This window comes from Prionailurus bengalensis, chromosome D2 (genome assembly GCF_016509475.1).
Source record: "Prionailurus bengalensis isolate Pbe53 chromosome D2, Fcat_Pben_1.1_paternal_pri, whole genome shotgun sequence".
Lineage (NCBI taxonomy): Eukaryota > Metazoa > Chordata > Mammalia > Carnivora > Felidae > Prionailurus > Prionailurus bengalensis.
In genome coordinates, this window is record NC_057351.1 from 62,933,511 (window position 1) to 62,948,158 (window position 14,648).

General features: G+C 39.9%; 1 protein-coding gene across 1 annotated transcript in view; it reads left to right on the forward strand.

Annotated features, from left to right (window-relative positions):
• The window catches only part of SORCS3 (sortilin related VPS10 domain containing receptor 3), a 591,280-nt gene that overhangs the window by 539,320 nt on the left and 37,312 nt on the right, over positions 1-14,648 (forward strand). Inside the window, exons 15-17 of the mRNA XM_043597460.1 lie at positions 1,796-1,913; positions 2,925-3,058; positions 13,502-13,615. Coding sequence (XP_043453395.1) covers positions 1,796-1,913; positions 2,925-3,058; positions 13,502-13,615 — 366 coding nt within the window. The remainder of the gene's footprint in view (positions 1-1,795; positions 1,914-2,924; positions 3,059-13,501; positions 13,616-14,648) is intronic.

Genomic DNA, 14,648 nt, shown 5'->3' on the forward strand with positions numbered 1-14,648 from the left:
ACTCTGCTCCACATGGTATTGACCACAGAACCCAAGATATTCTAGCCCCATGGCTTCTGCTACTCAGTGCTGAGCTAAGATTCTTATAAAGATCATACGTTTTTAGTTTTGTTCTTTTAGTATAGTTGGCACACAATGATACATTAGTGTCAGGTGTACAATATAGTGATTCAGCATCTCCATACGTTATGCTACACTTACTACAAGTGCAACTACCACCTGTAACCATACAAAATGATTACAGTATCATCAACTGTATTTCCTATGCAGTGCCTGTTATCCCTATGACTTATTCACCTCAAAGTCTGTTTTTTTTTAATTTTATATGGTTTTATTTATTTATTTATTTGTTTTGAGAGGGAGGGAAGGGGGAAGAGAGAGAGAGTGAGAATGAGTCGGGGAGGGGTAGACAGAGAGGGGGAGAGAGAGAATCCCAAGCAGGCTCCTTACTGTCAGTGTAGAGTCTGACACAGGGCTTTAATTCACAAATCATGAGATCACGACCAGAGCCAAAATCAAGAATCGGCCACTTAACCAACTGAGCCACCCGGGCACCCCAAAGTCTGTTTGATCTTTTAGACAAGACTATAAAAAGTTGTATTTAACTTTTAAATTGATAGAACATTAAAAGGCATTTCTCAAGGTGTAATATATAAGTTGTACGATCTACAAAACAGTCCTATTTCTTCATCTATTTCACAATTTTAGTCAACTTCCACCCCTCCCAAAGCATCTTCATCCTTCAGAAAGAAGAAGGGACTGTCCCTTGAGGAGTAGTCTCTTAGGTGTCACCACAAGAACGTATGACTGGAAGGATATGAGAATCCGGGGCTGATAAAATGATTAAGTCTTGCTGAAATGGAATCCATCCAATGCCTTGAAAGACTTCAGTTGGTTTAGGTTCCCAGAGTGATTGGTCTCCTCTTTATAGCACTATGATAGATATCTTGCATTGTAATTATAAGACATGCCACCCAAGTAGAGTATGGGTGATCAGTCTTTTTTTCCATTTTTCTAGAAACCATTGGTCATTCATATGTATAGGGCCATCAACTACTGGGCTTTGAAAAGGTCAGTATTGATTAAGTCACATAGATGGTGTGTTTCTTTACTATACATAAATATGAGTTCCTTTTATGGGGCTACTGTGATTTTTCAGGGAAGGGAAAGGAGGGTGTTATTCATGTGAATTAAACAATAGGAATTTCAACTAAAGCACACTTAGATTCTGTCAGAATTTTGGAACTGGCAGCCACACTTCAGATTAGCTAATTTGCCCCCATTCCCACCATACACATACACATTTACTTTACAGATGAGGAAACTGAGTCCCTGTCAGTAGACATCAGTAGATAAAATACCTGTGCTTGCATTAAGGAGAAACAAGAAGGCTACATGTCAAAATATCAACAACAGTTCTACCTGTTGAGTGTAAGATTTTGAACTATTGGGTGATTTTTTTCTTTCTTCATATCTTTCTGTGTAAGGTTTTGAACTATTGGGTGATGTTTTTCTTCATATCTTTCTGTGTTCTCATTGCTTACTATAAAGTACATATATTACTTTTGCAATTAAAAAATGGTTAGTTTTAAACCCACTATGAATACCATGCCAGTTGGCTAGAGTTGTATAAATGGTGGACTTTCTCCTTGGTGACCTTCCAAGACCTCAATTTGGAAGAACCTGTTGAGTCCAGGCCGCAATTTAGTCCTCTCTCCCTCCAGTCTTTGTGTATTAGTGACTGACTAGTGGGACCTCTCTGTTTGTCTCTCCCCTGCCTCCCCTAAACACTTAGAGTTTTCGGCCACTTCAGCCTCCGTTCTGAATGGCAGTTGGTGAAAGTGGACTACAAATCTATCTTCAGCCGACGCTGCACCAAGGAAGACTATCAGACCTGGCACCTGCTCAATCAGGTATACCATGTGGTAGGGGCATACTGGCTTCTAGGAAAAGGAATACCACAAGGCCTATTTGGTCATCTCTGGACCTTCCTATTTGGAGGAAGAAGGTAGTGGGGCACCTGAAGATAGTGATGGATTTGGGGGAAGGGTTGGAGTCCACACACACAGGTCAAGCATGCAAAGATGGTATTTAAGGACCATTTTTCACCCTGTGATCCTGATCAACCCATTGAGATGATTGAATAGTCGAGGGGTGAGGGGGGCAAGTATTACCTCAGGCCTTTGCTCTATCTGTGGAGAAATAAACCCAGACAGCCAGGAGGACTTTCAGTGGTTTCATCATCTCACCTGTTAGTGGGGAGGGTGAGAATATTTGTCAGGCCAGCCTGCAGTGAGATCCCCAAGAGCCCTGGAAACAGGGCCACAGATAAAGGGTGAGGGATTGGGGTGAGTGCCTCTAGATATGTGTTGCTTTGCAGCATAGGTAAGACTTCTGCATTCTTCAGAACCATTGCGATCATGTGATTTATACCAGTTTCTCCGCTTTTCTTTGCCCTTGACTGGAAATAAGGACTTGGGCATGATTATTTATCATAGAGAGAGAACTTTTCAGGCCAACTTCAGTTTTACTCTGAAGATGATATGAAAAATATGCCAGAATTTGATTCTTTTCCACCACAATTTCTGTTGAAGTCATTTGGGCAATTTGTAAGTCTGTGACAATGACTTGGAATTTTTGCCTTCTTTCCAGAGGTGGAAGAGAAACAAAATGAAATAGACATCATTGGCTAAGTTGGGTGGGAGGTAGTGATGAGCCAGCACCTCCTCCATGGTATTCCTCTTGTGTTGTAGTAAAAGACTGGCCCTTTTTCCCTTGAGACTCCTGAATGGTTACTAGGGATGAGATTGGTAGACAGAGTGACCAAAAGAGAATGGAAAGTCCAGTGCTTCCTATAGAGAAGCTGGTTTATTTCACCTTCTTTGTGTTTTTCTTCCTTTCTCACCATGGACTTTCTTTCTAAGGGGGAGCCTTGCGTCATGGGAGAAAGAAAAATATTCAAGAAACGCAAGCCAGGAGCTCAGTGTGCCCTAGGTCGAGATTCCTCAGGGACAGTGGTTTCAGAGCCCTGTGTCTGTGCTGACTGGGACTTTGAATGGTGAGTCCCATGGCATCTCATTGTCAGTTTCAAGCAGACATTTACTTGTTGGGGGGTGAGGATGAAGATCGAGCTGGGGAAAGGGGAGTCATGACCCACAGGTGGGAGGTGTGTTTGCTGGCCTATGGGCCTGACTGTTTCAGTTCCTGGGCCCGAGGGTAACCCTGTACCCCTGGAAGGAGGACAGGAGGAGATATTTTCACAGGGGAGGTCACTGTTCTGTCAGAGCAATATGTCTGAGGAAACTTGTCATCTTCAGTTAGCATCCCTGGGCAAGTACCAGAGAGGTTGGTCTGAGCAGTGACAAAGCTCAGAGAGCTACCACCTTGGACAGCTACCTACAGATACATTAGCTCAAACTGTGATCTTCCATGTGTACTCTCTCCTTTCATCATTTTTTTCTCCCTCTAATGACAACCACAAAGAACAACTTTAAGTCTCACCTATTAGCCAATAATTCACAAATTTCCAATATATACCTCCAGCTCTGACCTCACTGTCCTCTAAGATGGAGACATGTGTGTCCATGTACATACGCAGCCTCTATCTCCCCTTGAATTGCTAGTAGGGATTTCAGACCCAATGTGACCAAAGTGGAGCTCTTCCTGAATCTTCTACTTTAGAAAGCAATTTTTTCAGCTCTTCTTGAACCCCTCTTCCCAGACCAGTTTTTCCAAACTCAATAAAAAATATAGTTGCTTAAGTCAAAATCTCAGGAGAGTTTGATTTTCCCTTCCCCTTCCCCTTCCTCTAAGGCCCAGGCCATCTGCAAGTCCTTGTGAGTCTTCACCTCCAGAACACGTTCTAACCCAAAGTACCTCTGCCCATGTTGACCACAACTTGGATCACTCCCACAATCTACAAACTCTCTCTGCCTCCACCCTTGTTGCCCTAAAACCTATCCTCCTGACAGCAACCAAAATGAGATTGTGAAAACCCAAATCATATATTACTATTCCTATGCTTGAAACACTTCAGTAGCTTCCTCTCTCCCACAAAATACAATGCAGTCTTCCTTTCTTGGCTTGTTCTACTCTACACGATTTGGCCTGCTACCGTTGTGCCCTAATTTCCTACCATTCTGCCCCCATTCCCTGTTTTGCAGCCACACTACCGTCTCCTTTCTGTACCTTAATTAATCTAGGCTTATGCCTATCAAAGACAATAGCAAACGCAGAATTTCTTCCAGATCTCAGCATGGCTGGAACCTCTGGATGAGTCATATCTCAGCAAAAACATCAGCTTTTCAGAAATGCTTTCTGAGGCCACCTGATCTCTCCTACACCCTGACACTCTGACACCCTAGTTCATTGTCTTAGTATTAGTCACCACATGGAGTGATCATGTTTTCTGATTGCTTTATTATTGTCTGTCTTTCCCCTGTAGACTACAAGTGCTATGAGGGCAGGAATTTTAGACTTTCTTCAGTGCCTATCCCATAGTAAGAATTAAGTGGTTGCACCATATTCCCTAAACATTGTCCCTTTTAGGAGAGTCAAAAAAGTATCTCAATTCTGGGGAGGGGGGATCCTGCTAGTGATCCCACACTGATCCCTATTAGATGAATTCCTCCTTCTCAGGACAGTCAAAAGGTGAAGTTCAATTTAGATATTTTCATAACCCATTCCAGGTTAAAAGACAAAGCTAAGGGCTCAGGCATCACCCTCTAAACTTGGCAGGACAGCAGCAGAGTTGCATTTGGGCTTTTCTGGTGTCGAATAACAGAAGTAAATCCATATGGATGCAGAACAGCTGCCCCTCCCCAGCAACCTCATTCAGCCTCATTTCATCCTCTTCCTGAAGCTTGCTTTGTGCTGGAACCCATGTTTTGTTCCCCCCTTTCTGCTAGCATTATCACTGGTAACTGCAAACCAGCTAGATGGCTATGACTGCTCCCTAGCTACTCTGCATCCCTGAACACATGCCTTGGAAAGCTTGACCTCAGTGAGAATCATTAAAATGGGATATGCTGAATGGAATTTAATTTGAATGTCAGGGTCCTACCTGTGGCACTTCTGACCCTTTGGAAACAGAGGATATTTTCACACTTGGGAAGAATAATTTTCAATTATTAACCACAACCCAGAAAAATTGTCATAGACCCCTCAGGATTATGCTGCGTGACATATTGATGTCAGCTTGAATATTCTGAATATGAATTTCAGTCTTCCTTGGGTCCCTCTGAAGACTGACTCCATGGAGGCACACTGCCCTTGCATGTCATACTATTCCCTCCTGTGTCTCTCTGAACTGTAAGAGACCCTTGTCTGCTATTGGGAAACCTCACAATGGAGAAAGAAGAAGAATTATAGCATGAATATTTTTCTTTCAGTAATTCCACTAACATTTACTAGTCTGGAAACAAAAATCTCAGCTCTGATATTCACAGATTTTGACCTTGGGAAATTTTCTTAATCTCTATGATTTAACCTTCTCAGCAGTAAAATACAGATAATATAACATGTATCTCATTGGTTGCTAGAGAGGAATAAATGAATTAATCTACATCATTAATGTAGGTAAGGCATTCATCCTAGTGGTGTAGGCATCCATATGGTAGCTATTGCTGCTGCTGCTGTTAATCTTGTACCCCACAGTTAAGTAGTCCCCATGGTATTTTTAGCAAGTAAACCAGAGCTTATACATCCAAATGAGCCCTGTCTACAAAGTCATACCTTTGGGTGTTTTTCATTCATTTATTGTAGGTGGTACTGCTTAAAATATTTCTGAGCCTTTCTTTGGGAACTGCTATCAGAATCCATCTGTAAGTGAAGCAGTGCAAAAAAAAAAAAAAAAGAAATTAAAAAAGAAAAAAGCCTTTGCAAGGTGTCCTTTGGTTCTCGCACTTGAATTTACACAGGTACCACCCGGACCCAATGCTCTGTAACATCAGCATTGCTACTATGACTTTTTAATGAGACAAAAACGAGCATTTTAATGAGACGAAAACGTAAGCTACTTGACTAAGGTCACATAACAGAGAAATTTGGAGCTCAAATACAAGTCTAGCTAAATCCTATGTTCTTCTCTGTATCATGCTATTTCTCAAGAAATCAAACAAGTCTTATTAGATTCACTTTATGTTCCGAAAGAAACAGGTCCCCAAGTTTAGTTATTCTAAAATTAAAACATCCTCAAATAACCTGGGTGAACTGCTGTTGATATGTTTTTATTTAGAATTTTCCGTTAACTCTAACAAAATTCCAGATGATGTAGTTTTGACCATTGGTACTCGAATTGTAATAGGTGTATGGTGTTCAAGAGGACCTTATAGAATTTTGGGGAGTATGGTATTTAAAGCATTATGTGATTATATTTTAGAGCCAATTGTATCTCATATTAGAAATAATACAGATGACAGTATGGATGTTCCTCAAATAATTAAAAATAGAGTTACCAAATGATTGAGTGATTGAGTAATTTCACTACTGGGTAATTTACCTGAAGAAAACAGAAACACTAATTTGAAAATACATATGCACTCCTATATTTATTGCAGCATTATTTTATTTTATTTTATTTTATTTTATTTTATTTTGTTTTTATAATTTTTGTAATGTTTATTTTTGAGAGGGAGGGAGGAAGGGGGGGCAGGACAGAGAAAGGGGGACAGAGGACACATAGCAGACTCTATGCTAATAGCAGATAGCCCGATGCAGGGCTCGAACTTGCAAACTGTGATATCGTGACCTGAGCCAAAGTCGGGCACTTAACTGACGGAGCCACCCAGGTGCCCCAATTGCAACATTTTAAATAGCCAAGATATGGAAGCAACGCAAATGTGTCCATTGATAGTTGAATGAATAAAGATGTGGTGTGTGTGTGTGTGTGCGCGTGTGCGTGCACACACACACAGTGGAATATTACTCAACCATAAAAAAGGATGAAATCTTGCCTTTTACAACAACATGGATGACCTAGAGGGTGTAATGCTAATTTAAATAAGTGAGTCAGAGAAAGACAAATACCATATGATTTCACTAATTTGTAGAATTTAAAAAAGAAAACAAAGAAACAAAAACACAAAAAATAACAGATTCTTAAATACGGAGAAAATAAGAGGGAAGCTGGGTGGTGAGGGGGATGAGTAAAATAGATAAAGGGAATTAAGAGCACTTGTATCTTGATAAGTACTGAGAAATGTGTGGAATTGTTAAATCATTTTATTGTACACCTAAAATTTATATAACAAAGAAAGCTGATTATACTTGAATAATAATAATTTAAAAATGAACCGCTTGAGTCAGAGATAGGATAAGCAAACAAACACCCAGGACTTGAGGCTGGGTTAGTGGTCAGAATCTGAGAACAAAAGCAAAAAACAATCGTGTGGCCTAAAAATATTTTTGCACTACTTTTGAGTAGAGAAGAAAGTTTCATTTCTGAAATTTCTGTTGTTTTTCTACAATATTTTATATAAACAACTACTGAGTATTTACAATTGTTTTGTTTTAAGTGATCTTCAGTAAGCATAGGTATTGGTTTAAAAATATATTTTTTTTCCATCAAATACAGTTTGTTTGTCTTCAGTGCTGGAAATCAGTGCATGGCAGGAGTTTCATAGCCCTATCTCCTTCTCAATGGTCTTTCCTACCAGGAAGCATTATTAGCTAAAGAATCTGAAAAGCCCAGCTCAGTTAGTATAAAAGTAATTATTATGTGCATTCTACCTAGTTGTTTGCCTAAGCCAAATCAGGTCATGTTCATCTGATTGGTTCAAGCAACTTTTAAGTGTCAGAGACAGCAGGGAGAGGGTATAACCTAGTTTTAATCAGATTAGTGTGTGTGGGCGGGGGGGTTGTTTATGGGCTGGGGAGGATGCATTAAACGTCTTGATTTTGGTGGAAAAGTTTAGGAGTATAGCCTAGATCCACAAAGGGAGAGTATTTTCAACCTATATCTTTTCTTTGTTTGAAGAGGGAAGCTTTTACAGATTCTCAGAAGCATTTATTTGTAGAATAATATTCACCCTTTCCTCAGGAGAGCATGTCAGTATTAAGCATGAATTTTGCATAAATATTGATGTTTCTACTTAGTTAGCCTCATGCTTATTCTAGAGAGCCACTTCCATTGTGGCACTGGTGAAGGGCCAGGCATGAATCATCCCTGTGAATTAAGTTTGTCGAGGGCTAGTGAGTAGTCGGAAAAGGGAGTATAAGGGCCTTTTTTGAAGTCAAATGAGGCTTCTAGCAAGGAGTGGCCCTCTGAGAGATGCAAGTACCTTTGTTCAAGGAGAACCAGGTTGAACCAGAAATTATGTTTAGTCATTCTCTTTTCTTATTCATCCAACCACTTACTCAGCAATAACTTTTGCTGAGCACCTACTACTCACTAAGTCCTTTAGATGGATTATCTTACTTTTCTCAGCTAGCTTCTGGAAGGAGAGTCTGTTACTGTAGGTGTTTGATAGACCAAGAAATGGATACACAGAGAGGTTAAGTAACTCATTCAAAATGATAATATTCTGACCTGAGAGTTCTAAGTCTGGGTGTGTTTTAGTGCTTCCTTCCATGTGCAGTATGGTTCCACATCTATAGAGGGAGTTTATCAAGTGGTAACATAGAGGGGAAGAGAGATGGGGATGCCGCAGTGCATAAGTGCAGGGGTGTCTGAAATCTATCCAACCATTAGTATTCTGCATTTAGAGTACAATCAAGTGTATTTTTCTATAGACTAGCATTGTAGAAAAAGCAAAGGTGTAAACCAGAGTTTTGAACTGAAAGAAGGCATAATAGCAAATAATAAGGAACATAACTAGGGGCTGAATTTTATAATCCAGACCTATATTATCCAATATAGTAGTCACTAGTCACATGTGGTTATTTGCATTAAAATGAAATTAAATTACACATTCCGTTCTTCAATTGTACTAGCCATATTCTGGGTGTTCATAGTCACATGTGGCTAGTGGCTACCATATTGGATAGCATAGTTGTAAAACAGCAAGGTCTTTCAGACAGCCCTGGTCCTTCCTACCTGCAAGTGCCAGAAATGATCAGAGCAAGGAGTGTTGAGGACTGGAGTAATGACAGAAGGCTTACTGTGGAAGGTTGTGATGGAGCTGTGTAGACTTGCTGCCAAGCACAAGGGAAAAGGGCAGCACTTCAGAGAATGCAGTTGTGTGAAAAGGTTGTTAGAGGGCATGAGGCTTGATAAAGAGAAATACTTGAGGGATGCTTGTTGGGTTTTTCATACAATTTCTGAAAGAGTTTGGATGTAATCACCTTTCTTTTTGCCTGTATTTAGGCTTATGCCTTAGCAAAATGTTAATGATGTTAATTATTATTCCATCGTTTTTGTTGCAGTTGCTTCTGTTTGTTGAGTGTTCACTCTGCATCTGCCAAAACCTTCTATCTGCCCATTTCAAACCAGCATGTGATCCTGTCTCATTAAGTGGGACAGAGACATCCGGGGAGTACTATTCCTGGAATCTCAACCGCCAAATGGGAGAATGGAGGGCCTGGGGGTCACTGAGGCAGTGATAGGGCTCTGCATGGTCTGAGAGTAGAAAAGCCCCAGCAACTGGGCCAACAGAAAGCATGACTTCTGGGCTGGCTCCCAGAGTCTCAGAATGTCATTCCTGGGGACCAGGGGGCTCTCTCTTATGATGATTAAATGGGTGCTTCATTTACTAAATCTGAGCCATGGATCAGGAGTCCCAAGTATCACTTCCATCTGCCATTTCCAGCTGTGTACGGTCTTGAACAAGTCACTTCTCTTTTGTTTCTCCCTTCCAACCTACCAGTTGAGAGGATTAGACCCAAGGAATACAAGTGTCACTGACACGCAGAAGCTTTGTGATTTCTGAAGCTTGTTTCTTCCCTCTTTAGATGGTCTAAGGCTTCTCCCTGAATGGGATTTGGAGGACATACGTCTCCTGGAAATGGAGAAGTTTCCTCCTAAACTTTTAGAAGTTCTAAACCCTTTTATAGTTAAGAAAGATGCAGAGGTGACTTATTTCTGGAAGGAAACTGCTGGTGTGTTTGCAGAAGCTGTGGCAGCATACTTCCCTGAGGCAAATCAGACTTTCTGGTACATTCTCTCCAAATGTCACAATTGAACAGAAAAACACCTCTTCCCCAGGAAGTTGGAGCAGCAGCTGGAACTGCTTGTTTTTTTTTTTTGTTTGTTTTTGGTTTGTTTTTTTTTTTTTTTTTTTTTTTTTTTTTTTTGAAATCATGCAAACTCCAGAGCTGGGGGGTAGGTTGGGCAGAATAAGATTTTAATATACATTTAACAGAAGTTAATGAAGAAGTCCACAGCTTGGAGGCAGCCAGTGATGTTTCCATTAATGTTATTAAATATTAATGAGGTGCTTTTTCTCTTTGGGGCAAAACAGCATGCCTGACGCACCTTTTTAAATTACTGCATTGCTAACAGGTAGCAGAGCTGAACAGAACTGCTAAAGATGGTTAAAGATTTAGGAAAGAGCATTAAGACATCCCTTTCCTTCCCAAAGCTATTAAGGAGAGCACCCTTCCTGCAGAGATTACTAATATTTCTTAGGGTTGGCAGGACATTCAGTAGATTTAGTTCATCCAGCAGTTGGAGAATTGTCTAGAAGCATTGCAGACACACCACACCCCAAATGTTTCTAATGATAAGCAATGCTTAGAAATCAGATATTCTGGTGGTGCCTGGGTGGCTCAGTTGGTTAAGTGTCCAAGTTCGGCTCAGGTCATGATCTCATGGTTTGTGGGTTCCAGCCCCATGTCAGGCTCTGTGCTGACAGTTTAGAGCCTGGAGCCTGCTTTGGATTCTGTGTCTCCTTCTCTGTCTGCCCTGACCCCACTCATGCTCTCTGTCTCTCTGTCTCTCTGTCTCTTTGTCTCTCTCAAAAATGAATAAACATAAAAACATTTTTTTAAATAAATCAGATATTCAGTGCTGTGCTGGTAAATATTTAACTACTGACTCTCTTGAAACAAATAAATAAATAAGCCCTCATTTGTAGCATTTGCTGATTGCTTTAAATATCCCCAAATGTGGCCAATTTCAAGCTACCAGCATGACGCCAGTGAATATAGAATTGAGAAGAGATGTACAGAAGCACATTATGTAGTATTTTTGCCATACAGGTACATAGATGCAAATGACCTCAGGAGCATAGATAAAATAACAATACCTAACATTTTATATATAACAATATATTATTATTATTTTATTATTATTATTATCATTATAACCAATGCAGCAAAACATAAGGGGTCTCTGTGCTTTATGTATTTATTTTTAAAATATATTTATTTAATTGAAATTTGATATAACTTATGTTTTTGATATTGGCTGTGTTTAACAACCATTAATTGCTGGCAAAATTCCTGAAATTTTAAGTCTGTTCCCACTGGTGGTTACCAACTGTCACAATACTGAGTCTGCATTGAACGTGCGGGCTGGGAGATCTCTAATCATTGATCAGGAGGCATGGCAAAAGATTTGTTTGACAGACACGTCCCTTGCTCCTTATTTTCTTCCATTTTCATTTAAACATGGCCATATCAAAGCTGGTCTTGAGTCCCACCTTTCTGGCTTAGGCATCTGTCGAGCACTTGGGATGTTTTCTGTGGTCCACACTGGAAGGTGAACTATGGGTTCACATCTCCCTGCAGAGATAGACCCAATGTAACGGAATAAGAAGTGTGATTACTTTTAAAACATAATTGGAGTATTCATTCACCCAGTAAATATTCAACACCGACAATGTCCTAAGTACTGCTCTGAACTATTATATTGGCAAACAAAACCAACAGAGATCTCTGTATCTTCAATGTTTCCAACATGCTGTGGTCACAAAGATTCTGTCTGGGGAATCAGCGAAGGCCTCCTCTGATTAGATACTGAAGAAGAATACTAAGCAAACTACCAAACACAGACAACGTTGAGTGCTTCAAGCCCAGGGAATAACATATGCAGAGACAAAGGGTTGAAAATTTGGCCTGGACTGTTCAGGTATGAGTTTGGTGTAGAGGAATATGGTGAGGAAGTAAGGTGATGTGGAACTGAGAGAACAATTTCTATAATCTCCTCCATCAGTCGATGCTTCCAAACTGTACTGCTTCATACTGTATTTTCATGTTCTGTCTCATGCTGTATTATTCTGTTCTTTGGTTGGATTTGAGGCATGTTAGGTCTCTTTCTCCAAAGACTAAAAGTCCTTGTAGGCAAGGATTGTAATACTTCTTCCTGAGGACAGTGCACATATTGAGTCATAAATAAATCTAGAGTTAAACTTGTATTCCTACCTCCCTTTCATTCCTACCCTAGTCACAGACCGTTTGCCTCTATTTTCATTGGACTTTAATTAAATCTTGGCTCAAAGAACATGGGAACAGAAAAAGAAAGGAGGGGTAGGTCTGGAGAGAGTGACTTTCCTTGCTGTTTTATGTTTTATTAACACTCAGTGGATCAATATTCAAATGTCCAGATTGTTCTGCCCAGTCTATGGGTTTCAGGAAACCCTTGGGTGCTTAACTTAGAAGCATGAATTCTCCTGCCAAGTGAAGACACCCTCAATGACCTCTGGTTGGTTTCAAGAGCAATAATACTTATTTTATTGCTCTTTTTCTACCCTGACATTTATGCACCTGGGAGCCTTATGAAACTCCAAGAAGTAAGGAAACACCAGTCACATTTCAGATGGGGGCCCTCCTCTCTACACACTGGTCTTTTACTTCATTTTGGAATGGGAGGAATGCAGGAGGGAATCATACCTGATTTTCTTTCTTTATTTTATTACAGCTAGGCTTTTATGAAAATGTGGAAAAGAACCACAGTTTGTTGTTGTTTGTAGGGAAACAGGAGACCTGTGTTATATGTATTGGGGACAAATTGAATGACAATTTGTATATATGTGGATGCAAATATATATATATATATATATATATATATATATGTATATATGTATATATGTATATATATATATATGTGTGTATATATATATATATATATATATATATATATGTATATTCCTTGGGAAGGAATTTGTAGGAAAAATTAAAATAAAATCTATGAAATTAATTTTGGAATAACACCTATGGAATTTTATCCAGAAATGAATCTTGACCTTTAAAATCATCCTCTTGCTTATCACCTTCTTATGTCAGTAATTCCACTGTGATCCAGAATATGCTTTTCAGCTCATAGCATCCCTGACACCCAACCCCAGCCAGTGTACCTGCTACATGATGTATATCCATACCTCTTTTTAACCTGGAATATTTGTTTGATAATGCATTATTTCTTATGTGCACTGGATTTCCAATGATTTGAGATTATTTCTAACTCTAAAACTTCATATGAATATTTGCTGTCACTGGAAATATTTGAAAGAATGCAATGCAGCTTTTTGCAAGACCGTAGAGATGTATTTGTGTTTGTGTGTGTCTGTGGGTGTTTTGGCATTTGTGCATCTGTACTAGTGTGCAATATTCATTTTCTGGACAGTGACTACGGCTATGAGAGACACGGAGAGAGCCAGTGTGTCCCAGCTTTCTGGTACAACCCAGCAACCCCATCAAAGGACTGCAGCCTTGGTCAAAGCTACCTTAACAGCACTGGGTAAGTAAAACACCTGAAGGAACTCTATTCACTAGTCTCCTGTTTCCCTAGATTGGGATCAAAGGTAGCATTTCTTCTGAAGCAAGAGAGAGTATGGATAGTTTGTTTATAGGTGGCTTCTGAGGAAAGCTGAGGCTTTCTTTAGCTGAGAGTAGCTTTAGGGGGAACATCAGAAATCTACCAGATTTTAATACTTTTTTCCATTTGCCTCTGACAGACCATAGCTATTGTTTCAGTTGTGTCTTCTTTGCTGGAAAGAGATGCCACCTTATTTTTTGAGCCCCTAAGGAAATAAATGAACACAAGTGGTATGCAGATATTACAGTGCTCTCTAGTGATAGACGAACAGAAGCTCTCCTCGACTGTGATGCTGGCAACTTAAAATGAAAATTTACAGGTCCCATTCTAGAACCTCCTGGAACAAGAAAGTCAAGGCATACTTTGTCTAATTGTCACACTATGTGTGTGTTTCTCTCTTTGCTCACTTATAGTTACTCAGATTTGTGGGGAAAAAAATATTTCCTTGAAGACTTATCTTCCCGTCTTTTGCTACCTCCATGGTGCAGAACAGATTTGGCAAGTGGATTGGGGGTCTAAGATAGCACTTTTCCAATTTAATGTGTTGTAGATCGCCTGGTGATCTTGTTAAAATGCAGCTTGTGATTTGGTAGATGTAGGGTGGGGCTGAGATTCTTCATTTCTAAGAAGTTCCCAGGCATCATTGTCATTACTGGTCCTAGGGCTTTGAATAGCGGAGGACTAAGGTGTTCTGGACTCCAGTCTCAACTCTTCCAATGGGTCCTCTACCATCTCACACAAGTTACTCACCACCTCAGTACTTTTACCTTCTCTGATTGTAAAATCCTGAAAAGGTACAATCTACCTAAGTGATGGGAGAAAATGATGGAAGAGATGTGTTGAGTGGTCTGAGCTACTGAAAGACAAGAACTTTTAGCTAAATACGTGGTTCTTAGGGAGCTGTTGCTGGGTCCTGAGCTGGGGCTTAAGCACTTTTGATGCAATTTTATTGTGG